This window comes from Glycine soja, chromosome 6, assembly GCF_004193775.1.
Source record: "Glycine soja cultivar W05 chromosome 6, ASM419377v2, whole genome shotgun sequence".
Classification (NCBI taxonomy): Eukaryota; Viridiplantae; Streptophyta; class Magnoliopsida; order Fabales; family Fabaceae; genus Glycine; species Glycine soja.
Genome location: NC_041007.1, coordinates 38,853,363 through 38,878,456, shown reverse-complemented (window position 1 = coordinate 38,878,456; position 25,094 = coordinate 38,853,363). Strand labels below are relative to the sequence as shown.

At 32.9% G+C, this 25,094-nt stretch overlaps 1 protein-coding gene and 1 non-coding gene across 2 annotated transcripts; both read right to left on the bottom strand.

The window, feature by feature from the left end:
• Positions 1-1,956: 1,956 nt before the first annotated feature.
• Positions 1,957-7,266, bottom strand: LOC114416912 (lysine-specific histone demethylase 1 homolog 2). Its single transcript, XM_028381954.1, has 3 exons — positions 7,163-7,266; positions 5,249-7,039; positions 1,957-3,215 (listed from the first exon to the last, which is right to left on the bottom strand). The coding sequence occupies exons 2-3, from the start codon at positions 6,780-6,782 to the stop codon at positions 2,518-2,520; spliced, it is 2,232 nt and encodes a 743-aa protein (XP_028237755.1). The 5' UTR covers positions 6,783-7,039; positions 7,163-7,266; the 3' UTR covers positions 1,957-2,517.
• A 13,837-nt stretch (positions 7,267-21,103) lies between these two features.
• On the bottom strand, positions 21,104-21,211 carry LOC114417512. Its single transcript, XR_003667776.1, has one exon. It is a non-coding gene; the product is annotated as a small nucleolar RNA R71 (small nucleolar RNA).
• Positions 21,212-25,094: the final 3,883 nt, after the last annotated feature.

Below are 25,094 nucleotides of genomic sequence, written 5' to 3'. Positions count from 1 at the left end.
TGAAGTGTATTTATTTTTAGTTGACTTTATTGATTATATAAGTTTATATTGATAGATTACTTTTTTGTGAAAGCTCTCTTTATATGGCTAAATTTTTATGATGATGACGATGATGTATTTAGTTTTTGTTGATGTTTTTCAATTCAACAACAAATGATTTTGGTATCAAGATCATCAATCTATTTAACTAGAACATTGATTGTTAATTTTCTTAGATTTCAAGTTTGTTGTAATTTTTTGTTTAGATGCTTTATTTTGATTTTAGAGACAAATTTCCATATAGAAATGTAGATTTTGTTTGTCAACACTTGAGTACCCTTTGGCAAAAGCTAAGTTTGGACATCTATTTGTGAATATAAAGGGATTGATTGATGTATTTTAGAAAGAAAGACTGAATTGATAGTTTCAACAAGTTAGGTTGGGAATTAACCATATAAAAAGTTTCAATGATTACAAAGCTATGGGAAAATATTTATTTACACTCAAATTGTGTAATCGTAGAAAGACGGGATAAAAGAAAAGATAAATCATTGATAATATTGGAAATCTGATATGATAAGAAATATCAAGATAAGAAATGTCAATTGGATGTTTGCCCTATTTAGGATATCAAGAAATCAACACTCAAAAACTAAACATTCAAACAATTGGTCAAAAGCATGTTTAGACAAAATTTAGTGAAAGCAATGAAAACTATATAATTTTTAGTCATAGAGACTTCTTAGTTGTTAACTTTGATCTTTTATATGATTCCACTCTTACTCAATTGGGCTATTTCTCTTTGAATCTAGGAAGAATAGAATGTTGAAAAGTATTTTATTCAATTACATTCATTATTTGGATCTTGCTAGAGAGTAGAAAGTATAAATAAAAAAAGAATTGCATTGTTTTTTTTGGATGTTGGTGAAAAATGTTAATAGGAAAAAGCGTGTTGTTTTAAATTGAAATCTGCAATTAATATTATAGAAATGCAATATCAAGCTTTGGGAATATTTCATCTTTATAATTTCAATTACATTTACGTTTTACAATAGTCATTTATTTACAATTTTTCGAGCCGATCATACACTTAATCATTACCAGTGACTTGAAATAAAGTCATAACAAGATAGTCATCCTAAAAGGTGCGGTTGGATCACCTTTTTTAGGAAAGCTATTGAGCTAATTAATAATTGTTGTATAATTTATTAGTTTGACACATTATCCACACCTAAAAGAAATTATGTTTATATCAAATTTGTAGATAAAAATCTTTAGTTTCTCAAGAATGAAGGAAGATTAAACTCATTATCAACTTATAATACCTTTTTCAACCCCATGTCGCCACACAGGAACGTATAATGACATAATTGAAACTGCAATCTCAGTTTAAAAAGTTATGCTAAAGGTACAGTCTGATGAGTTCTTATTGCACGATTAATTTAGTTCTATATTTGTGATTATATAGTCTATATAACATTTTAAATGTAAAATGAATAAGAGGCTAATGCTTGGAAATAAAGGAAGATGTTCAACGTGTGTGTAATTCCTAAATACGTTATTTTAGTCACTATTTAATTTTATTTTAATCCTTACATTTCAAAAAATAGTAATTTTTTAATCCCTCAACTGGGACTAAATAATAATAGTAGTAACTTTTAAAATTTTTAAGACCGAAAACTATTAAAACCCAAACTAAAAAGTAACCTCAAATTCATAAAAAAAAAATACATTAAAATGTCTTCTTTACTTTTAGTCAAATATCTTTTAAAAATAAACTTGATTATAGTTAAAAACAACCACCCTTTTGTGAAAATCACATTTCTCATGTTAAAACTGCGTCTGAAAACTAAAAACATGCAAACAGCTGTTTTGCCCTGAAAGTAACCCTGCTGATTTTCTTGTACGGCATATTCATCCAGCAAGCAATTTTCAAGAAAAAAAACAATGAGAATCTAAGGCAGCAAACAGGAGGTATGAAGCTGTTCTACAACATGCAAGCCTTCTATATAGAACCAATCAAGGAATTAAGAAAACGTGATACAATACAAGTTACAAGTGAGGCACACAGGCCACAGGCCCTCCAGAAAAAAGAAAAGAAAAGAAAAACACTAATGTTCTCCATGGGGTGGATTAACGGTAAGTACTTCATGGTACAAACAATTGGGGGCATTGAACCCCTCTGTATACTAATTCTCCACCCCTCTTGGAGTATCAATATCTCTGTCTTCAAAATTCAACTAATTTTCCTGGGTTCTATGACACTATGATCAGCTAACAGAAACATCTCAAAATGAGACTGAAGATTTCCTTCAGAAATTGAATCATCTCTCCAGTCAAGCCTCCAAAAATCCTCTATCTGTGGCCGCAAATCAATTGTCTATGAAAGTCTATATTATATACAGACTTTTCACCCCAGAAGCAGAAAAGAAAAAAGTCATGCTCATTTCAAGCAATTCCTTTTTTAAGGGTGTCTATAGCACAGTTTTCAATTCAACAAGACAAGATACACAAACTGTGTCTCTTTAAGATATGGTGTTAACAAGTAATTACACGGTTCCTCCACCGGCCTTTCCGTGAATGAGCTATGCTAGCTATCAATGTGTTGCCTGCAGTAAGCAAAGCATTTGGCCCCATAAGCTTTAAGCCAAGGGTTTTTACCAAAAAGGATAACCGGCTTTCATTCCCTCCCTCAACTTTTTGTAGCTGCTGGGCTTGTTCACGGGATATTATAGTGTACAGCTGCAAGGGCCACTTTGCTGCATTTGGGTAGCTGCTAAACAGCTCCTCATAAATTTCTTCAGCATCACCAATAGTGACTTGCAGAAGCCCCGTTGACTGCAGATTTTCTGGAGACGGATAAAAAATGAAAGCAAACTTCCCAAATTCCAAATCAGGCCACTTGAATAAATCACCCAGGATGTCATTGCTTACGATATTCTTAGGCATGCACTTCCTAGGATTGTTTTGAATCCGAGCTGATCGGTAAATGTGTGATGCTTCCCTTAAGCCACTCAAGAAAGCACCATGCATAGTAGCTGGGTATTGCCTACTCGTGGCCTCACCAGCAAAGAACAATCTATTCCCCACGTTTTCAGCGAGTATATCATAATCGGCACCAGATGAATTAACGCTAACATGAGAGTAGGAACCATAAGAAAGGGGATCACTGCCCCATCTTGTACAAATTGACTGTATTGGATCAGGCACAATGATGCCTTTGGGATGAAATATTCCTGCAGAACAAGAAGTAACATGTGAAACAAGACAAGCAAGGGATAATCAGCAAATGGAAATATCCATAGTATTGATCTAGCAAGTGTCACAAAAATGAGAAAAATAGATGACAGTATGAGAAGGAGAATGGATACAAAGACTATCTGATTTTCAAGAGCAAGGACTTGAATATATTATATTGGTAGCATTTGACAAATGAATACACAGAAACAAAATGGAATGGAATGGGACATTATTGTTCCATTTAATGCCTTTAGTAACTACAAAACTAAACATAACCTTATGTAAATCAGATCAAAACACCATTTTAATATTTCTATCACCAAGTTAAAATTGGTTGAGCCCAATGGGCTGGCTCAATTAGTCTAAAAAAATGGGCTGGGCTAATATAATTTAGCCTGAAAATCATTTGGCCCAATTTTTTCTTCGTACCCCAGTGCCCAGAGGCTCTTCGCTATGCGAAGGTATGGGGGAGGGATATTGTACGCAGCCTTACCCTTGCATATGCAAAGAGGCTGTTTCCGGATTCGAACCCATGACCAACAAGTCACCAAGGCACAACTTTACCGCTGCACCAGGGCTCGCCCTCCATTTGGCCCAATCTAGCAGTAAAAAAATTTATTAACTTGATGTGGGCTGACCCATCATGGGCCAGGCCAACTTTTAACCCAAAATCTGAAAAATAAAAGTTAAGCATACCATATCACACATTCTACCTTTCATAGTATGTTTCTCCTTTAACTTAACCAATGAGTATTACACAATAATATTTTCTCTTTTATTACTGATTAGTTATATTTAATGATAAATTAAAAGTATGATAATCTTATCATTAAAGAGGTTAAGTCATCAAGTGTGCCTTAGAAGTTGAGACAAAAGGGCACTTGAAAGGTCGAGACCAACAACACAAAAAGAGAAAACTAAGAGAACTTTCATGGTGTCCGGTGAAAAGAACATCAAGATATGGTGTCACAAAAAGTTCTCAAAAATAAAAGAAGACAGCTTCTAAGTTTGATGGTGTCACGTGAAGAGAATATAGATTTGGGGAAAACATCCAAAAAGAATGGACTTTTTCACTTCCAGTTTGCACAAGGCTTGGTAATGGGGTGTGCTTTTGCAATCTTCCTCCGTGATCCTACAGCAATCCCAGTTGTAATCGAGCATGGATAGTATAAAACTTGTAGGATCATACAATCCTATTAGCAAAATCACAATTTTAACAACAATGCTGAAAAACAGATACTCTTCTTCAATCATCCTCGTATTCACAGCATTGCATGATGTACAGGTGATAGTTCATAGTTTTAGTGGTTAATCAAAATCAAAAACAACTTACACAAGAATTGGCAAAAGAAATTACTCAACCCTAAACGAAACAAAAGGAAGACACAGTTCCAATTGCAAAAGAATTTAATCAATGGAAGGAAACACAAGATTAATGGAAAAGGTAAAATCTAGTTATCACTGTTGAGTAATGTCTCTTGCCATCAAATCTCACAAGAGGCGAGGAGAAAACAGAAGAGTTAAATAAACCTAAGGGTATTGTTGTCTAGTTTTATCAGTTGCAAATCACATAAAATGGAAGAAAGCCAATAATCCACTATATCATAGGGCGGATCATTGAGGGAAAATAGCAGAAGTCGCATAGCAGTAAAAATTCACATAATATTAGCTCAAAAGTTCAATTGACCGGAGACTCGCCAAAGATGACAAGCAGATGCAGGACGCATGTCATGCTGCAACCACAACACTCATATAGCAGCCGCAATTGCAGATCCGAGCAATCCCGCAATGCAACATGGCCATAGCGGCTATTTAAGAACACTGCTTTTGTCAATAAAAAATAATTAATGAAGTGGTTCTATCCTATTTTACATGGTTCCACCCTTTTTAATAGAACCAAGTCCTATCATATGTTAAGTTTCATCCAATTCAAATATGTCTACCAAACACTACCATATCATTGGATAAACAAACACAATAACACAGGCATTCAATTTTTCATCAACAAGTCATAAAATAAATGTGATACCTTTTAACACGGTCAAAACCCGATGCAGCAAAATGGAAGCATCTGTGGATTCAAAGGCTTGTGCAGCTTCACCAGCCACCAGCGCAATAAGTGCTGGACCTCCAGAAACTGTATGGTAACAGTAAAATAGGAAAAATTCCCCACGTTGATGACTATGTTCATTGAGACATCCAAATGTGTCTCGATCTTCCCCCCAAAACACATGAGGAAAAACCATAGCAACCTTGTTCAGCAGCCCAAACCCCATCCTCTCAATTGCTTCCAATTTCCTTGCAGGCAATTCAGGTTCAAAACTGATGGCCTTCTTTTTAAGAACTCCAAGAGGCACAGTGCATAAGGCGATATCTGCTTGAAAGACATGTTCCCCAGCAATAACCTCAACACCCTCATTTCCATATCTGATAGTATTGACGGTCTTTCCATAAAAAACAGGAACTCCTTCACATAAAGCTTTTATCAACCCCATATTTCCTCCAGCAAGAAAGCAGTGATCACCGCTCATTTCATAAGGATCATCTTGATCCCAATAGGCAGCCGAAAGATTTGAAAGGCACCCAGCATTTGCATATTCCAAATTTGCAAGATGCCAATCAAGCAACTGCTTCTCATCTGTACTTCGGGTCACATTATACAACCGCCTGAGCATCTCCAAGACCGAACCAAGAGAGGTATCACTTGCGAACCCACCCATAATTTGCCTCAACTCCATAACCTTGTCAAGCAACTTATTGAATACAAATTCAACGCTTGCATCCGTTTCCTTATCAACCGGTGCCCCATTTGGCTTATACAAAGGGCAATCATCTCTGACTTTATGAAGTGGTATAGAAAGCTGTCGAGCCAGAACCCCTAAAGGGTTAGCATGAATGCCTGTAATAATACTCCCACCAAGATCAATGGAAGCAAACTTACCCTCGCGCCCCACCTTCTGAGTATAAACTCGACCACCAGGCCGGCTCCTGCCTTCCAAAACCACAACCTTGTAACCAAACGACAAGAGTTGCCTCGCTGCTGCCAACCCGGCAAGGCCAGCACCAATAACAACCGCAGTCCCCTCAGTTGACTCGGGCAACTGAGAAGTAAACGCGGGTGAAACGCCAAAATTTATGTAGCCGTTATACAAAAGATAGTCATAAGCAGAATTAATCAAATGATCATACTCATTGCTCACAGTTTCTCTAACCATCCCTTTACTCAACCACAACCTGACATTCCCCCTCCTCCACAGAGCCAATATATGATTCCTTATGACTATATAATCATTCTGCTCCTTCCCACCCAACTCCCTCACAACCCCAGCTTTAATCTCCTCCTCAAGCAAAGCATCAATAGGAAAACCGAGCGACATCGCAATCATAGCCTCAGTCTCAGTTTCCTTCTCCAAATCTTCCTTAGTCCTACTCCTCTTCTTCAAACCACCTCCCAACTGCTTCTCAAACATCTCATCCATCAGATCCTCATCATAGTTCCTCAAATTCACCTTCCTCCTCAGCGAACGCTTCGAAACCGATCCATTTGAAGACGGGGTTTCCATTATTCCGATCTAGGGTTCACACAAAACACAAGAAACCCCAACCCCAATCCCAACAACGTGCCTCCCCTTATATCCAACTCTCTTCACAACTACATGCAAAGAAAACTACTACGCTAGATTTGAGCAAATGGGTAAGCAGTATTCACCAAAAACAATTAACATTAAACTCAAAACCCTACAGAAATGATTTTCGCTTGAATTTTTTTTTTCTTTTCTGGAGGAACGTACCTTTGTCATAGTTTTACATCATTTTTTTTCTGCAAAGCAAAAAAAGAAAAGTTTTACATCTCTGTGTAAGTGTTTGAACCACTGAGAAACGAAACAAAACAAAACGAAGAATGAAAAAAAGGAAGAGAGAGAGAGAGAGAGAAGGGGCTTACAGTGATTCATTGAACGTTAAAACTCTTTGTGAGGAGTCACGACACGACCTGCAACGGTGGAAAGGGGCACTAAGGTAAACGGAACAAGCAAATGTGTCACTGATTATTATGATTATAAGGATGGATAGGATGTGAATGTGTGTTATTTATGTTTAGTATAGGTGATGGTATTGGGCCTATTGGGCTACGACAACACTGAGGGGGATTCCACAGAATGGCCAACCAACATTTTCAAACTGGAGTCAAATTAAATTCATATGGGAGACAAAAATTGAAATTGCATGACCATTGTGAGATTCTGATTCAAATTGTTTTTTATTAATTTACTTCTATTTGAATTATTTAAGAAATATTATTTTAGTTTGTGCATTATACAAGATATATTTTCCATATAATTAAAATTTATGAATAAAGGTCTCTTAAAAGAATTGTGAATAATAAATATTTTTTAATATAAAAATTGTATTATAACTAAACTCATTATAAATAAATATTAATGTATTAAATTATATTTAATATTTATAATGAATAATTTAAATTTTGATATAATATTATTTTAATTATTAATATTTGAATTTAAAAAATTATTAAAATTGAATTAAAAAAATTTGTTTTTTGTACAGTAGGAAAATAGAAAAAAAATTGATTGATTGGAAGAATAATTAATGAAATATACCTTCAAATGAGAGAATAGAGAATATTAAAAATTAAAAATGTAGTATAATATATAGTATAAGAGTAGATGTTTATTGTATTGGTTTAAACTTTATATTGTAGTAGTGTAGTACGTACTGTAATTGAAACTCCTAAGATTATTATGTTCATAACTTGCATGCGATTAAGATTTGAGTTAGTTTATGACGAAGTTGACTCTAGTTAATTCGTTTGGATAATGTCGCAAAAATTATCTACATGCGACAATATCACAATACCGAGGGAGGTGAAGTAAATATTTAATTTTTTGCGCATTTTATCTCAAAATGCGTGCTATGAACTATGAAGTTATCAAATAGGGGTAGGATTACAGATTCATATGAGTGCATTATTAGTTATAAAAAAAAATATATGAGTGCACTATTAAATGTAGCAGTACAATTGATTGACGTAGCTAAATTGCTTTTATTTTCAAATTTATTTTTTTAATTAATTGTGATGTAATTCAAAATTGTGTAGATAAAATAAGTGATGCATTGATTTTTATCTATAGATCGTATTTTTCTATAGTTTGTCTTAAATTGCAGAGGATCTTGAGTTTAATAATTTGCTTGAATGCATGAAAAAATAAACAAGAAAAAAAAACAAAAAAAAGTAGAAAATGGATTAATTTTAAAATTGTTCAAATTAAAAAATATGAAAGAAAGAAAATAAATAAAAAATCTCTTTCTATTTTTTGGTTTAATAAAAAAATTATAATTATATTATATGTCATTTAAATTTATGATATAACAATAAAAAGAATTAATAAAATTTTTAGTACCTCAATTTTTTTACATCCCAACTTTTAGTATTTCAAATTTTTTTAAAAAAAATTATAATCCTTCACCAATAATTCTCTTAAAAAAAATTATGCAAGCATAATTAAATTTTATAAAGTGGCTACAATAGTTTATTTTTTAATTGAAAATAATTTTAGAATATAAAATGACTAATGCGCCCCTTTTGTATAATGTAAAATGACCTACATTACGCCCTTCCTTTCCAATCATGTGTCCCCTCCTTCTCCGCTACCAAAGCCCCAACGCAGAAGAATAAAAAGGAAATTTCGAACCCTTACATAATCCCAGATTGCAATTCCGCTCCAGTATTTCACCATTCCTACTCAGTTAGTGTATACAAATTTCTCGACATAAATTACTTTAACCTTATGTTTAGATGGGAAAACCAATTTAGGTAAAGTAGTTTAACTAAGATACTAAAATGCATTCTTATAATATAATCTATTTAAATAAGATATTTTAAAAGTAATTAAAATGTTATTACTTTTTATCATTGACCTCTCTTATGAAATCAATCTTTTATTGAGTTAATTTTCAATTCTTTTTTTTTTTAACTTAATTCCTTTACTATGTAAATCTTTCTTTTCTACAATCATGACCACTTGCTCTACCTTATTTAACTATTTAAAAAATAACTAATATTTATTTTTATTTAATATTAAAATTTTAATTTTTAAATAAATATTTAAAAATAAAAATTTAAATTTTATTGAGATTGAATTACTTTATCCAAACAATAAAATTAAAATACAAGAAATTAGATTTTTTCATCCAAATAAAATATTTATAAAATGAAAGGAATTTAAATCAAGACAATTAAAATATTGTGTATTTGAATTTCCTAAAAAAATTTAAATCCTCCATCCAAACAAAAGGTAAAAGAATAGAAGAAAAAAATTTAACCTGGCATTAACATAAATCAAATCGTGTGAATTCAGTCAGTTATAATAAAAATAAAAATGATTAATTAAATTTTTAGTGATAAACATCTTTAGATTCTAACTTTTACTTCTTCAAATTTTTCTTAACAAATTTCAATCTTGGTTCTTCAGCATTTTTACTTCCTCAAAATTTTATTTCTCATTTTTAGTCTGTTATTTATTTTTATTGTTCAAGATAAATTTTTAATTTATTAATTTTTAGTCTCTCATTTTTATATATTTTTAACTAATTTTGAATAATAAAAATAAATGAAAGACTAAAAATAAGTTAAATTCTTTTAGGGACAAAAATTAATGAAAAATTAAAATTTTGTCAAATAAATTTTAAAAGACTAAAAATTAGAATCTGAAAAAGTTTCAGAAATTAAAAACTTAATTAATCCAAATAAAAATAACGTGTCAAATCTCAACCATTGTTTAGTAAAAATTATATCCAACGGTCCCAAAACGACGGAGCATACACGAACCATTTGAAAGGTATTTACTTAAGTATTCTACTTTTTGCATTTATCGTCGTTTTTAATTTAATTTTCATATATTTTAACATATTTTTAATAATTAATTTTTTAAAATTATGTTAATATTATATTTTTCGTCTTCATTAAACTTAAATTTAACCTTTTTATTTCTCCATTAATATTTTTTAGAAATTAAATATATCTTCAACTAGAAACCCAAAACTAAAACTCAAATTCAACACCACTAATTAATTTAAAATACTCATGCTAGTTGATGATCGCCGTCAGTGGTTTCATGAAGACTTAATTGCAAATTTTAGTATCAACTTTCATTATTTTGTTAATTTTATCACTCAAGTTTTATTTTCATAAATTTTATCACCCTATTTTTATAATTTTGTAGATTTTACAATTGAAGATTTCTTCATGAATTTTACCATCCAACTTTTAATATTTCAAAAAATTTATCATCCAAACTTTCAATTTTTGTGCATTTTACCTTCATTTTAGTAACAAAATGATGTAAAAAGTTATTTTTTTTAGATTTTTGTATATCGATGGTAGAGTTTTAGTTATAATCATTATAGAAAAGTGATTTTTCAAATTAGTTGTGGTTATAATTGATGTTAAAAGTTATTTTTCTACATTAATTATAATTATAACTAATGTTAAAAGTCAAAATTATTCATCTTTAGTAAATAGTTTTGAAACTACTTAATTTGGTATATAGTTTTACAAAACTAACTAGTTTCGTAAATAAAAACTCCATCAATAGTTATAAAATATGCAAAAATTGAAAACTTATTGAATGGTAAAATTTTTAAAATAACGAAAATTAAGTAGTAAAATTTACAATTAAATCTTTTATGAAAGTTAACTTCTACATTCATCTTTCTCTCTTTTATCAATAAATTTAATAATTATTAAGTTACTAAAAATTATCTTACAATTAAGGTATTTTATTAATTTTTTTAAAAAAAATATGGATATTACTAACTAAGAAGGAGAGGTTGAAATGTGAAAGTAATAGTGTGACAAAAGTGAAATGTAGTTTACTTTTTTATATTAGTGCAAAGATTTTAAAACAACTTTTTTAGTCTTTTAACTTTTTAAAATTTATGTATTTATTCTGTAAACTTTTTTTATTGACTTTAGTCCTTTAATTTTTTTTGTCCTAATTTTTAATTTCTTAATTTTTTCGGTCCTTACTTTTAGTCTCTTAAAAGAATTAAGAGTAAGGATGAAAAAAATTTAAATGATTAAAAGTAAAGATAAAAAAAATTAAGGGACTAAAAATAAATTTTTTAAAAAATTTAGGAACTAAAAAGATAGTTTGTCCTTTTTATATTATCAAATGATTATAAAATATGACTTCTAAAAAATTATGAGATAATCATATAAAAGTACACTTTAACTAAGTTCTAATTTTAATTAGGTTTTCTTTCAACAAAAAAAAAGGTTTAATTAAACTTTTGGTCCTCTTTTTTTCTTTTTTAACTTGGGTGCTAGCTCTCTAGCACTCTTTCTAACACACTATATTATTAGTTAAAATTTAAAGCAAATTACATTTCTATTCCCTTAGCTTCTTTTTTTAAAAAAAATTTACATATAACACTGCTTGTTGTTATCAGATTTGGCAAAGCCTTTTCAAGGTGGTTTTTCTCCGTAAGCTCCTCCGATAAATGATGGTGGGATATACTTATAACACTTTGACACTCAAATTAGAAGTATAGAGATATGATCACATATCAATAGTATTATATTAGAATAAAGATGATTTACCTAGAACCTTGTAATTCCTTTTATAAAGGTAAAATTGGATTTATGATCTCAATTTTCCTCTCACGTGACATAATTAGAAAAAATATAATCTTATCTTTTTTTCCTTATATGATAAATCTCTTTAGAGATTTATGGATCTTTATCTTTCCGTTATATAAACCGATAAAGATAGAATTTCTCTTTTATGTGCTTTGACATTGTCAAGTTCTACAAATATTAAGTGATGTACTTGTTCAACCAATGAGTAGAGAAGTTTGCGGAGTTCAAGTAATACACAACTATTTATGTTCAAGTAATACACAACTATTTATCTATTGCTACACTAACACAGTATAACGATGCCCTTTTTTAAAAATTACATTATACTGATGCCCCTCATATATTATACTAATCTCTTGTTTCAAAACATTAGATTGACACCATGTATCACAAAGATTCTTGTGAGTGTTAAAAAAGGAGGAATATTGAGTGATTCAAAAAAAAAAACCCTCAAATTAGTGTAATTTGTTCTAAAATTTATTAACAAGTATATAATCATACGTGAGATTCATTAAAATGAAAGTGATCCCATCAAAATTTATAATTTCTAATAAATTTGAATTGACAATAAAGAGTATTTTTTTTCCACAGAAATAGTGTTAAAAAAGCATATAACTAGTATTTATTAAACATTTTACTGTCTCGAGATATGGAATAAAAAAGTGTCTAGAAAAGAAAAATGATAATTAGTACGTATGTACGAATCCACATAAATTTTAGATAAGATAAATTTATTGAGTTCAGCTAATACTTCTTTAAATTATAAATTTGAGTTTTTTTAAAAAAATTGATAAAACCTTTCTTATTTTTTACGCAATCACAAATCTTTATCATTTTTTAAATTTAATATTTTTACTGCAATTGAAAAAATAAACTATCCACAGATAATATAACACAATTTTGAATTAGTTTTTTTCATATATATATATATATCACCTTCCTTAATTACTGTTCAGAATTGAAATGTCATGACAAGAATTCAGCGCCAAAACCGAGGTGTGTAGGGTTGAAAACCCTGTGGCAAGCTGTGTCCAAGGATTTGGCAGTGGCAATTGCAAAGTCAATACCAAATATTGTGGATGATTGAAGGGTCAAGTGGAGAAAGATGAAGGCCTAGAGACACTATCAAGACTACTAATTGTTGCTGAAGGCCCAAACTAACTTGAGCAAGTTAAATAAGTTTTTAGTTATAATTTATTTTTATTGTAATTTTGGCCCAAACTGTTTATAAGGCCCATGTCTATTTTTATCTTTTTGTTCAGATACATTATAAGTATTTGTTTTTGTTTTCAACAAAAAAACTTTTGGCATTTGATAAAATTTGGTGAGAATTTCTCTCTGAGTTCCTTGTTGAACCAATCTCAGACTTATCAAGGTAATCCTTGTGGCGTCTACCCTGACTTATCTTCCTTCACCGGAAATGGCGTCATCCAAACCTCCGTAGCCTGTATTAAACGATCTGCTCCTACTCAGGTTCACAAGAGGGGTCTCTGGTGTGTCCTCATTGAGTTACCAGAAGGAGAAGATCACAGAGCTTGATGAGATTTCCCATGAAATTGGGTAGCAAGTTGTTGAAGGAGGCTATTTGGAGAAAGGTTTTTCATACTATAAGACAAGTTTTCAACTATCTGCAATTGGAGAGCATAAGACTTTGGTCAATGTGAAGATCTCTTTTGACTTTGAGTCGGACACAGAAGAAAGTGCTCAACCAATGAAGACAGCAGAGTCTGCTTTGTTCTTTCTTAGGTTCCTAGAAACATATCTGTTGAATGATGCTTCAAGATAATTATTAATAAACATTGTCGCATCAATTATATGAAGGGTCATTATCTTTTTTCTTTGTAATAATGTTTGGATGTTTTATGTAACCAAAATAAAAATAATAATATTGACTGCTTTTGGGTGTGTTCCATGGTAGAGAAAGAGAGTAAAAAAAAAGATAGAAATAAATATTAAAATAATATTAAATTCACACTTTTATATTTTATTTTAATTTAAAATTTTCATCTCAATTTTTTTTAAAATTTTTTTTTTCCACTCTACGTAACGGATCTAAAATCGTTTTGAGATTTCCCGGCCACAAATAGACCATTCTCATCTCTAATGACAAGTCGAATTCCATACGAGGAAGTTTTGGAGATGACTACTTCAAAATAAAAGTTACAACTGTTTGTAGAAAAGATTTCGAAGTTACAAATATTAATTATATATGATTAGGAAGTTAGAGTTAGATAGGGGGTTAGTTGAAGTTAATTGATTCTCTACTTGCATATAAAACACACTTGTACTGGATTGTGTCATCTTCTTCATTCCTTATGAAGTCCCATGAGTATTTCCTTTTATTCACACTTGTAAACAATTGGATTTGATATGAAGTTTGTAATATTCTCAAAAAAATTTCTTAATTTATTTTTTAAACGTGTAAATTATATTGTTAAGAATTAGAACGTGAAAATTATACACTGTCTAATTTAATTTATTTATTTTGTATATTATTAATTGTATAAATTTTATGCTAGTCATATTTATTTTGATGTAAATAATTAGTTAGTTTGCTGGCAGAAATGTGAAAACTGTCCGAAGAAAAAAAAATTCATATATAGCAAAATTGTGCCACGCACTGAGCGATAGTAAAGTAAATTTGTATGAGGTTCACTCTGGTCCACATATTCTTAGAGAGATTAGCACAATAACTTAAGTAATTAAGATAAGATTTACTAGTTTTTATATAAAAAAATATGCATTTTGACAAATTCTATCCTTTCCATTTATGGTAGTTTTGCAAAAAACAAAACCACCCATTTGAGGCATGGTTGGTCATGTTGGAAATGGCTCGCTAGAGATCATTCAAGTGTAATTTGAACTTGTCAATTAAGTTAAATTCTTGTGTTTGTTATTATTTTTTGACAGGGTAATCTTTGTTATGTTCTCACGATCCTTTGTGGGTGTGGGTAATGTTATTTGAGGAAGTGTTGATTACCCAACAAAAGGTTATCATGTATCATCTTTGATATGAATTTTAAACTCCATTGGGGTTGTCATTGTATGTGAATTTGAGATGGTCCACATTTTCACTCCATTGGGGTGTTTTGACGGCTTCAAGTGAGAGGGTTTTGGAGTTGAAGAGGATTCCAAGGGCTTGAATCCATGTGTAGTCTCTGCCACTACCTTCTGGCCTGTATCCAATGAAGCGAGCATTGATTTGAATGGTGAAGTCTGAGACTAAGGTGAAGTGTTCATTGCTCTTCGTGGAAGTAGAACACTCTGCCATCACCACCTATGAAACAGGGGTCATAACACCCTGATCCTGGTGCATTACAGTTTGGCTTGCGACCTACAAATCACAAAAAACAATTTTCTCATACATGTTGACATGTTCACACTTCACACACTCGATAACAAAAGTAAAAACCAAAACTAGCATGTATAAGATGGTTAAAATTATAGTGCAATGCTATTAATGTTGTTTGATTCATTCATTGCATTGCAGTTTCTGCATATATCTTTCTCTAGAGATAATCAGTTTGAGAATGCCCCCCAAATCGATTTCTCACCTTTGTTTTATTTTATTTGTGTCATTGTGGAGTGAATACTAAATACATGTTTAATAATTAAATTTAAAAGTATATTTATATTCAATTTACTGTCAAGCTAAACTGACGCAACATACAGGAGAATTACCATTACAATTGTTTCAATTATTGTTTAACCTTTCACTATATAATTATATTTTATTGTCAACTTTGTAATTATAATAATATAATCTTTATTTTTTACTTATATTTTATAATCTTAACAAAAAATTAAAATAAAGATTAACAAAGCACATATCAATAAAAAAAAAGTACTTATATTTTAAAAGTATTTTTTTAATAAAATAAACACATTTTTTTATAATCTTAGATATTTTGGCCGACGCTAAACTCTATCGTGCATAATATTACTTCATGATACAAAAAAATAACACATTATGAAATCGATTCCTACATAAAAATGAAAAAAAAAATAAAGGTTACAAATCGATTTGGAGAGAATCGATTTCTCACCTTAAATAATGATTTGTATTATTTATGTAAATAATTTTTGGATGGTATTATTTAGATAATTTTTTAATTTTTTTTATTATTGAGATAAAAAATTCAACCAATCACTCCCTCTCTATTTGTATCACATGTAGTGTTTAAAAAATGAGTCCTGGTCACTACTGATATTTTCTGATTTTTCGTACATCAGTTGTCTACTATCTAACTCATGCATATTAATTTAGTGTCAAACATAGTGCATGAGAAAATAATATGTGAATGTTATTTTTGATTTTAGAAAACTGACACTAACAATAAGGATAAGAGTAGTTTACTTTTGTGTGTGCACATTAAAGGTATTCTTAATTAATCACTTTTTTGAAGTATAAAGATCACCGAAAACTTTGACTTAATTTACATTATGTTTAGTTTCATCTAGACTTATTTATTAAATTAGATAGACCAATATCTTTCAAAAAAAATTAAATAATGAGAGGATGGTTTGTCTTACTTCTGCATACAGCCTTGCATATAGATTTGTCGCAATCAATTTGAGAAACCTTAGCCTTAGGATCTGTTGATTCATTGCTTTCATAGCATTGAGTTCCTTTGGTGCTACATTGCTGGTAATAGTATGCATTGGCCTGACTAATACATGACACAAACAATAACACCACAATTAGGATCGAACTAACTTTAGTGATCTCCATACTTGAACTCTCAATCAGTGAAATAGAAGAAACAAAGAGAAGAGTTAAACACGACTAATTGATGCAACATCACAATCTTTCCCCTGCTATTCATAGATGCAACATCAACTATGTTGCTTGTTTATTTTGATTGTGAAGGTGGTTTTTGCAAGCTTGTACTCTAATCTAATGCTAGCTAGCTCAAACTCTAAGCATAAACATGACATGGGTTTGGATGATTCAATGCAGAAACATCAAAAGGATTCACATGTTGCTTGTTTATTTTTGTTGGTAGTTGATTAGATGATAGTTGATAGTTTTAGAGAATTGTTTTAGAAAGAAGGCTATGTCATTGATTTCTTGGATGATCAATTACAACATACCAATTGCCTATTTATAGGCTCAAGTCACCAACCTCTCAATGGTGGTGAATGTTTCTACATTACTTTAGGTCTTTCTAGAGTTTTCATGATAGATTAGTATCATGATAGTTCTAGATTCTTCTATCTTATACATACACTTATAGTTCTAGATTGTTCTACCATATTCATACACATTATAGTTCTAGATTGTTCTACCATATTCATGCACACTATAGTTCTAGGATATTCTACCATTTTCATACATATTATATTTAAGAATATTCTAGAAATTTGTAGCAATTTCAACACTCCTCCTTGATGCAAATTTCTGTGACTTCGAGCATAGCTCGTAATTCTTCAAATCTTGGTCTTGGCAACGCCTTCGTGAATATGTCTACAATTTGATCTTCTATTTTGCAGTAGTCGAGTTTGATCTCTTTAGTTGCTTTAGCTTCTCTAATAAAGTGATACTTGATTGCTATGTGTTTTGTTCTGCTGTGATGAACTGGATTCTTTGTCATTGCAATTGCTGATTTGTTGTCGCAGTTGATTTTAGTAGGTTCATCTTATTTTTCTCCCATGTCTTCAAGTATCCTACGAAGCCATATAGCTTGACTCGTTGCTTCAGCAGCTGCCACGTACTCTGCTTCTGCTGTTGATTGTGCTACTGTAGCTTGCTTCTTCGACGCCCAAGAGAACATTCCCGATCCTAGTGAGAAAGCATAGCCAGAGGTACTCTTTATGTCATCTGCCGAACCTGCCCAATCATTGTCGGTGTAGTCAAGTAGTTCTAAGTTGGTTTCGGTAGTATACCATATACCGAACTATTTTGTTCCTTGTAGATACCTCAAAATTCTTTTTCCTGCTCCAAAGTGTATTTGACTTGGGCTTTGCATGAATCTTGATAGAAGACTTGTAGCATACATTATGTCAGGCCGTGTAGCTGTCAAATATAGGAGGCTTCCAATTAGACTTTGGTATTTGGATGCATCAGCTTCTGGTGCTCTATCATTCTTCTGTAGTTCTCATTTGTTATGAGCAAAGTAGCAACAGGTTTGCAACCATACATCTTGAATTTCTTAAGTAAGCCTTCTGTGTATTTCTTTTGCGAGATGAATATCCCTTCATTTCTCTGACTTACCTCTATGCCGAGGAAGTAACTCATTAAACCAAGGTCAGTCATCTCAAAGGTCTTCATCATGTCTTTTTTAAATTCCATCATCATCTTAGTATTGTTTCCCGTGTAGATAAGATCATCTACATATAGAGAGAGTAAGAGAGTGTACTGGCCTTGAGACTTGATGTAAAGTGTAGGCTCACTGTTGCTCCTCTTGAATCCTCGATCCATGAAATACTAATCGATTTTGCTATACCATGCTCGAGGTGTTTGCTTCAAACCGTAGAGTGCTTTTCTTAGTCTTAACACTTTGCTTTCTTTGCCTTCAGATGCAAATCCTTGTGGCTGCTCCACATAGATCTCTTCTTCAAGTACGCCGTTAAGGAAAGCGGATTTGACATCTAGTTGATGGAAACTCCATCCTTTTTGTGACGCAAGAGCTATTAGAGCTCTTATGGTATCAAGACGAGCTACTGGTGCAAATGTCTCATTGTAGTCAATTCCAGGTTGTTGTGAGTAACCCTTAGCTAGTAGCCTCGCCTTGTGTTTCTGTATGGTGCCATCAGGGTTAAGCTTTGTCTTATAAACTGATGTGCCATTATTTTCTCCTATTTCTTAACCTTTTTTGCACCATTTTACGTACTGATTAATCTTAATTGTCAAATTAATCAGGCAATTGTATTATTTGGGCCCATTCAGCTAATTTGATGTTTGTAATCTAATTTCAAGAATTAATGAAGCATTGGGCTTGAATCCAGAATTGGGCTTGAACTTGAAGAGGGCAGACTATTTTATTCTACAAAATCTTATCTTATCTGGATATTATTTAGATTTGATCTCATCTAGATCTTATCTTATCTATATCTGATTTTATTTTATTTATGGGCTTGGATTTAAAACAAATTTGTAAGCTTTGGGGCTGGAAAATTATATAACAGCACCAAGGTTCTAGTTTAGGCACTCTCTCCCTCTCTTCTCTTCTCTCTCTCCTGTTTTCATTTTGTTTTAGGCTTCTCTTCTTCTTTTAGACACTTTTTCATTTTGCAATTCCAGTTTTTACTTTTCGTTTTAGCAATAAAATTTCGTTCTCTATTGATTAATGGAAGGCTAAGTCTCCAGTGTTATTTTCTCTTGAGGATCAAGCACAGTTCTCTTTGAGGTTCTATTATTACTGGTAAATTCTGTTCACTTTTTCCTCTTCACTAATTACTCTGAATTTGTTGCTATTAATTCATGCATGCTTAGTGCTCGATTAATTGTCTCTGTGCTTAATTTACGTTCATGCTTAATGATCGTTTATGATTAATTGGTGTATGTGTTGCTTAATCACATAATGAATGCCTTATGTTAAATTTTGCTTAGTAATTTAATTTAGGATTGGATTAAGTGGTTGAACTGATAAAGGATAAACTCTCGTAACCTAGGATAAGAGACTTGCTTGTGAATCAAGGGGAATCAACGTGTTTTAATTCTGATATTTTATAATTCACATCTATTCACTGTTTAATTTACAAAAGCAAACAACCCCCCCTAATTCGTTACTATTTTCCTACTATATGTTATGAACATTTGGTTTATCATTGCTTGTTGAGAAATGACCTAGGATTACTTCCTAGTTAATGCATTTTAATGTTTATTTGATTCGGGTACGGCCTCGATTAAATTTGGTGTCATTGCCGGGGAGCAGTGTCCAAAGGTTCATAATAGCTAGTGATTCGTGTTTTATGTTTAGTTGTTTTTTGCTTTCGTGTGTTGTGTTAGTGTTGTGTTCGTGTTGCGTTAAGTGTTGTTTAGTGTCTTGTTATTTTGTTTAGTGTGGTGTTTTGTTTTAGTTTTTCTGTGAATAGTGTTTTGCGATGGATTTAACGACCACTTTTGTTGAACTGGAAAACAGGGTAGTAGTGAAAATCCCTTAGCGACAGATTTTAGAGACCACACTTGCTGAATTAATTGGGATGTTTTGTTTTGGTAGCTATAGTTATTTTTGGCTGAATTTTTTTGTGGTCACTTCTTTTGATCCATATTTTGTGGGAAAAATAGCTGGAGCCCTTAGTTTGGTTAGATTTGAAAGTTCCAAAAAAAGTAACAAATTTGATTTTTGTCAAAACTTCAAATGGTCATAACTTTTGCTCCAGTTATCTGAATCACTATTATTATATATGTATTTGGGGTAGAAAAAAATTTCCCATGCCGTGGGTGTCCTCCATAGGCCGGATGAGGCCTCCTTCTTCCAAAAATTGCAATTCTGTCAAATTTTTTTTATTTTCCAAGTATTATTCTCTTATTTTTCTTAACTTATCATTTTTAGCTTCTATAGTTAGACTTTGAATTTTCGTTTGAAATTTTTTGTGGTATCTTCTCATCATTTTATAAGGTTGCTAACAAAATTTCAAGTCATTTGGATATCATTTAATGGTAGCTGTAGTTCAAACCTACACTGTTACTTGCATAAGAAGGCAACTAGTTGTGCATGCTGAATATAGTGTATGACTAGAGGCAATCCATCTGACTTACAACCCTTTGATCCTGAGATAGATAGGACATTTCATAGATTAGTTAGACATCATTTAGTATCTTTTGAGCATCCTGAGCATTCTGTTATTGGTGATTTTAAGCATTATAGTTTTGAACATTCTGATTTTGAACATTCTAAGAACATGACACAACCTTCACCCCGTGAGAGGACTCTAAGGGAAATGGCTGCACCTGATTTCACCTACGAAAGCTTGTGCATCCAATACCCTGATGAGGATGTCCCATATGTTCTTAAAACTAGACTAATCCATTTGCTTCCAAAGTTTCATGGCCTTGCAGGTGAAGACCTGCACAAACATATGAAAGAATTCCATATTGTCTGCTCCACCATGAAACCCCCAGATGTCCAGGAGGATCACATATTTCTGAAGATCTTTCCTCATTCTTTAGAGGGAGTGGCAAAGGACTGGCTATATTACCTTGCTCCACGGTCCATCACGAGCTGGGATGACCTCAAGAGAGTATTCTTAGAAAAAATTTTCCCTGCTTCCAGGACCACGACTATCAGAAAAGATATTTTTGGCATTAGGCAACTCAGTGGAGAGAGCTTATATGAATACTGAGAGAGATTTAAGAAACTATGTGCCAGTTGCCCTCACCACTAGATTTCTGAGCAGCTTCTCCTCCAATATTTTTATGAAGGACTCAGTAAAATGGAGAGAAGTATGATAGATGCTGCCAGTGGTGGAGCCCTTGAAGACATGACCCCTGCTGAAGCCAAAAATTTAATTGAGAGGATGGCTTCAAACTCCCAACAATTTAGTGCCAGAGAAATGATGCTATTGTCATTAGAGGAGTGCATGAAGTAGCCACAAATTCATCTTCATCAGCTGAGACTAAGAAGCTTGAAGGTAAACTGGATGCCTTGGTTAACCTGGTAACCGAACTGGCCATGAATAAAAAATCTGCACCTGTCGCCAGACTCTGTGGTTTATGCTCCTCTGCCGACCACCACACAGACCTTTGCCCTTTTGTGCAACAATCTGAAGCAATTGAATAGCTTGAAGCTTATGCTGCAAACATATACAACAGACCTCCTCAACCTCAGCAGCAAAATCAACCACAACAGAGCAATTATGACCTCTCCAACAGCAGGTACAATCCCGGGTGGAGGAATCATCCCAACCTTAGATGGTCGAATCCTTCACAATAGTAGCAGCAACAACAACAACCTTATTTTCAAAATGTTGCTGGCCCAAGCAGACCATACGTTCCTCCACCAATCCAGCAGCAACAACCGCAGCAGCCCCAAAAACAACAAATAGTTGAGGCCCCTCCGCAACCTTTCCTAGAAGAACATGTGAGGCAAATGACTATGCAAAACATGCAGTTTCAACAAGAGACCAGAGCCTCCATTCAGAGCTTAACTATTCAGATGGAACAATTGGCTACACAGTTAAATCAACATCAGTCCTAGAATTCTGACAGATTACCTTCTCAATCTGTCTAGAATCCCAAAAATGTGAGTGCCATTACATTGAGGTCGGGAAAGCAGTGTCAAGGACCTCAACCAACAACATCTTCCTCATCCGCAAATGAACCTGCCCAACTTCACTCTACTCCAGAAAAAGAGGATGACAAAAATTTAAAAAGTAAGTTGCCTAACAATTTATGTGCAGGTGAATCTTCCACTGGTAATTCTGACTTACAGAAGTAGCATATCCCTCTACCATTCCATCCAAGAGCAATTTCCAACAAAAAAATGGAAGAGGCAGAGAATGAGATATTGGAAACATTTAGAAAAGTAGAGGTAAACATACCTCTGTTGGCTGCAATAAAACAAATTCCAAGATATGCTAAATTCTTGAAGGAGTTGTGCACTAATAAGCGGAAGCTTAAAGGAAGTGAAAGAATTAGTATGGGTAGAAATGTCTCCGCATTGATTGGTAAATCTGTTTCCCAAATCCCTAAAAAATGTAAAGATCCAGGTACATTCAGCATACCTTGTATTCTAGGGAACAATAAGTTTGACAATGTCGTGCTAGATTTAGGAGCTTTTGTTAGTGTTATGCCTCTGTCTATTTTTAATTCTCTATCTCTAGGTCCTTTGCAATCAACTGATGTGGTAATTCATTTAGCTAATAGAAGTGTTGCCTATCCTGCTGGTTTCATAGAGGATGTCTTAGTTAGAGTTGGTGAACTGATTTTCCCTGTTGATTTTTATATTTTGAATATTGAGGACGGATTTTCTAAAGGATCAGTTGATGCAAACTCCATTGGAGCTTGTAGGCCTAGGATCTTCTTCATCAATGGATTCCTTTGCTTCTTGGAAGATAAATGGCAGCGGAATGGAGAAGGAAGAGAGAGAGGAGACGCCACTTCAAGGAGAAGATGAGTCTAGAAGAAGCTCACCACCATAGGAGGCCATGGATAAGAGCTTGGAGGAAGAAGGAGATGAATGAAGGGAGAGGGAGAGAAGAGCACGAAATTTTGTGCTCAAAAGGAGCTCTGAAATCTGAAGTTAATATTCAAATGATCAAAGTTCCAAAAAAATGCACACACATGACCTCTATTTATAGCCTAAGTGTCACACAAAATTGGAGGGAAATTCAAATTTCACTTGAATTTGAAATTGAATTTGTGGAGCCAAACTTTGGAGCCAAAATTTCACTAATTATGATTAGTGAATTTTAGTTATGGTTCAGCCCACTAATCCAAGATCAATTCCAAGATTCTCCACTAAGTGTGCTTAGGTGTCATGAGGCATGAAAAGCATGAAGGACATGCACAAAGTGTGACTATATGATGTGGCAATGGGGTGTAGTAAGCAAATGCTCACCTCCCCCTCTAAAATTTAATTGGATTGGGCTTCTACCAATTCAATTAAATTTATTTCCAACCACACACATCAAATATCCACTTAGTGCATGTCAAATTACAAAACTACCCCTAATACAAAAACTAGTCTAGGTGCCCTAAAATACAAGGGCTGAAAAATCCTATATTTCTAGGGTACCCTACCTACATTATGGAGCCCTAAATACAAGGCCCAAAATTAATGAAACCTTAATCTAATATGTACCAAGATAAGTGGGCTCATACTTAGCCCATGGGCCCGAAATCTACCCTAAGGCTCATGAGAACCCTAGGGCCTTCTCTTGCATTTTTGGCCCAATCTTCTTGGAGTCTTCTATCCAATGCCCTTGGGGGGTTGGATTGCATCATTCCCTCCCCCTTGAAAAGGATTTGACCTCAAATCCAGAGGTTCTTGAAACTCATGGATTCTTTCCTCAACACCTGTAAAAAGAATGAAAACATATGTATTAGTGATGTTGGGTATGTTAGAGTATGGTAAGGACTGAAAACCCTTTTCCTGGTCATCTTCCCATGAGAGAATATAGTTCCTCACCAACTCAATGAGTGGTGCTACAAGTATAGAAAAATATGGGACAAACTTTTTGTAAAAGTTTGTTAAGATATTGAAGCCCAAAATTTCGCTTATACTTGGTGGAGTAAGCCACTCAGGAATGACCTTTATTCTCTTAGGGTCCATGGGAAGCCCTTGATCACTATTTAAAAAGTTAAGGAAAGTAATGGAATAATACATACCTTTTTCTTTATTTTCATGTTGATTATTCCTAAAAAAAAATTACGACAAACCTACGGTGTCCCACATGAGCACCTAGGTTTGCATTGAAACAAAAAATAAGAAGAAACCTACCTAATGAGTCCCTATGTACACAAATCATGAAGATGTTGGGTGCATGAGTGATTTTACAAAAGAGTGTTGCACCACTCAACACATGCATTATACCACCTATCATAGGGATTTGGTGCCTAATAATACCTATTTTAGGCACCAACAAAGCACAAGGATTTAAGCTCTTGCGAACCAAACCCTCATCCAACAACTCTTTTACTTGAGGAATAACCTCAAGCCTAAGAGGTATGGCGGTGCTAAGGGATGTTTCCCTTGATAGGAAAAGGTAGAAAGATTGTTTAAGAAGGAGTTCTATTTTAATATCACATTTTGTTGCAAAATGATTTTCCTTGTTAACAATCTTCTTGGAGGAATCCTTTTCCTCCTTTTCCTTCCCCTTGGCCTTTGAACACAAGGCCTTACTATCCTTATTTTTCTTTTGTTTTTCTAGTTTTTCTTCCTCATCCCTCTTATCTTTCATAGTTAGTTGATCTTTGGCCACCTGTGAAGGTGTTTGAGGATGCAACACAAATTTAGTGCCAAGATGGGTGAGGGTAATTTCATTAGTTAGGCCATTATAAATGATCTTCCTATCAAATTGCCACGGCCTTCCTAAAAGAATATGTCCTGCCTCCATGGGAACTATATCACAATTAACTTCATCCTTATATGTCCCAATGGAGAAAGGTACCTTCACTTGTTGGTTAACTATCATTTCCCCTTGCTCATTGAGCCATTGAAGTTTATAAGGTTTTGGGTGGGGAATGATAGTGAGGTTCAACTTGGAAACTAATCTTGTGCTACAACAATTGCAACAAGATCCACTATCCACAATGAGAGAACAAGTTTTA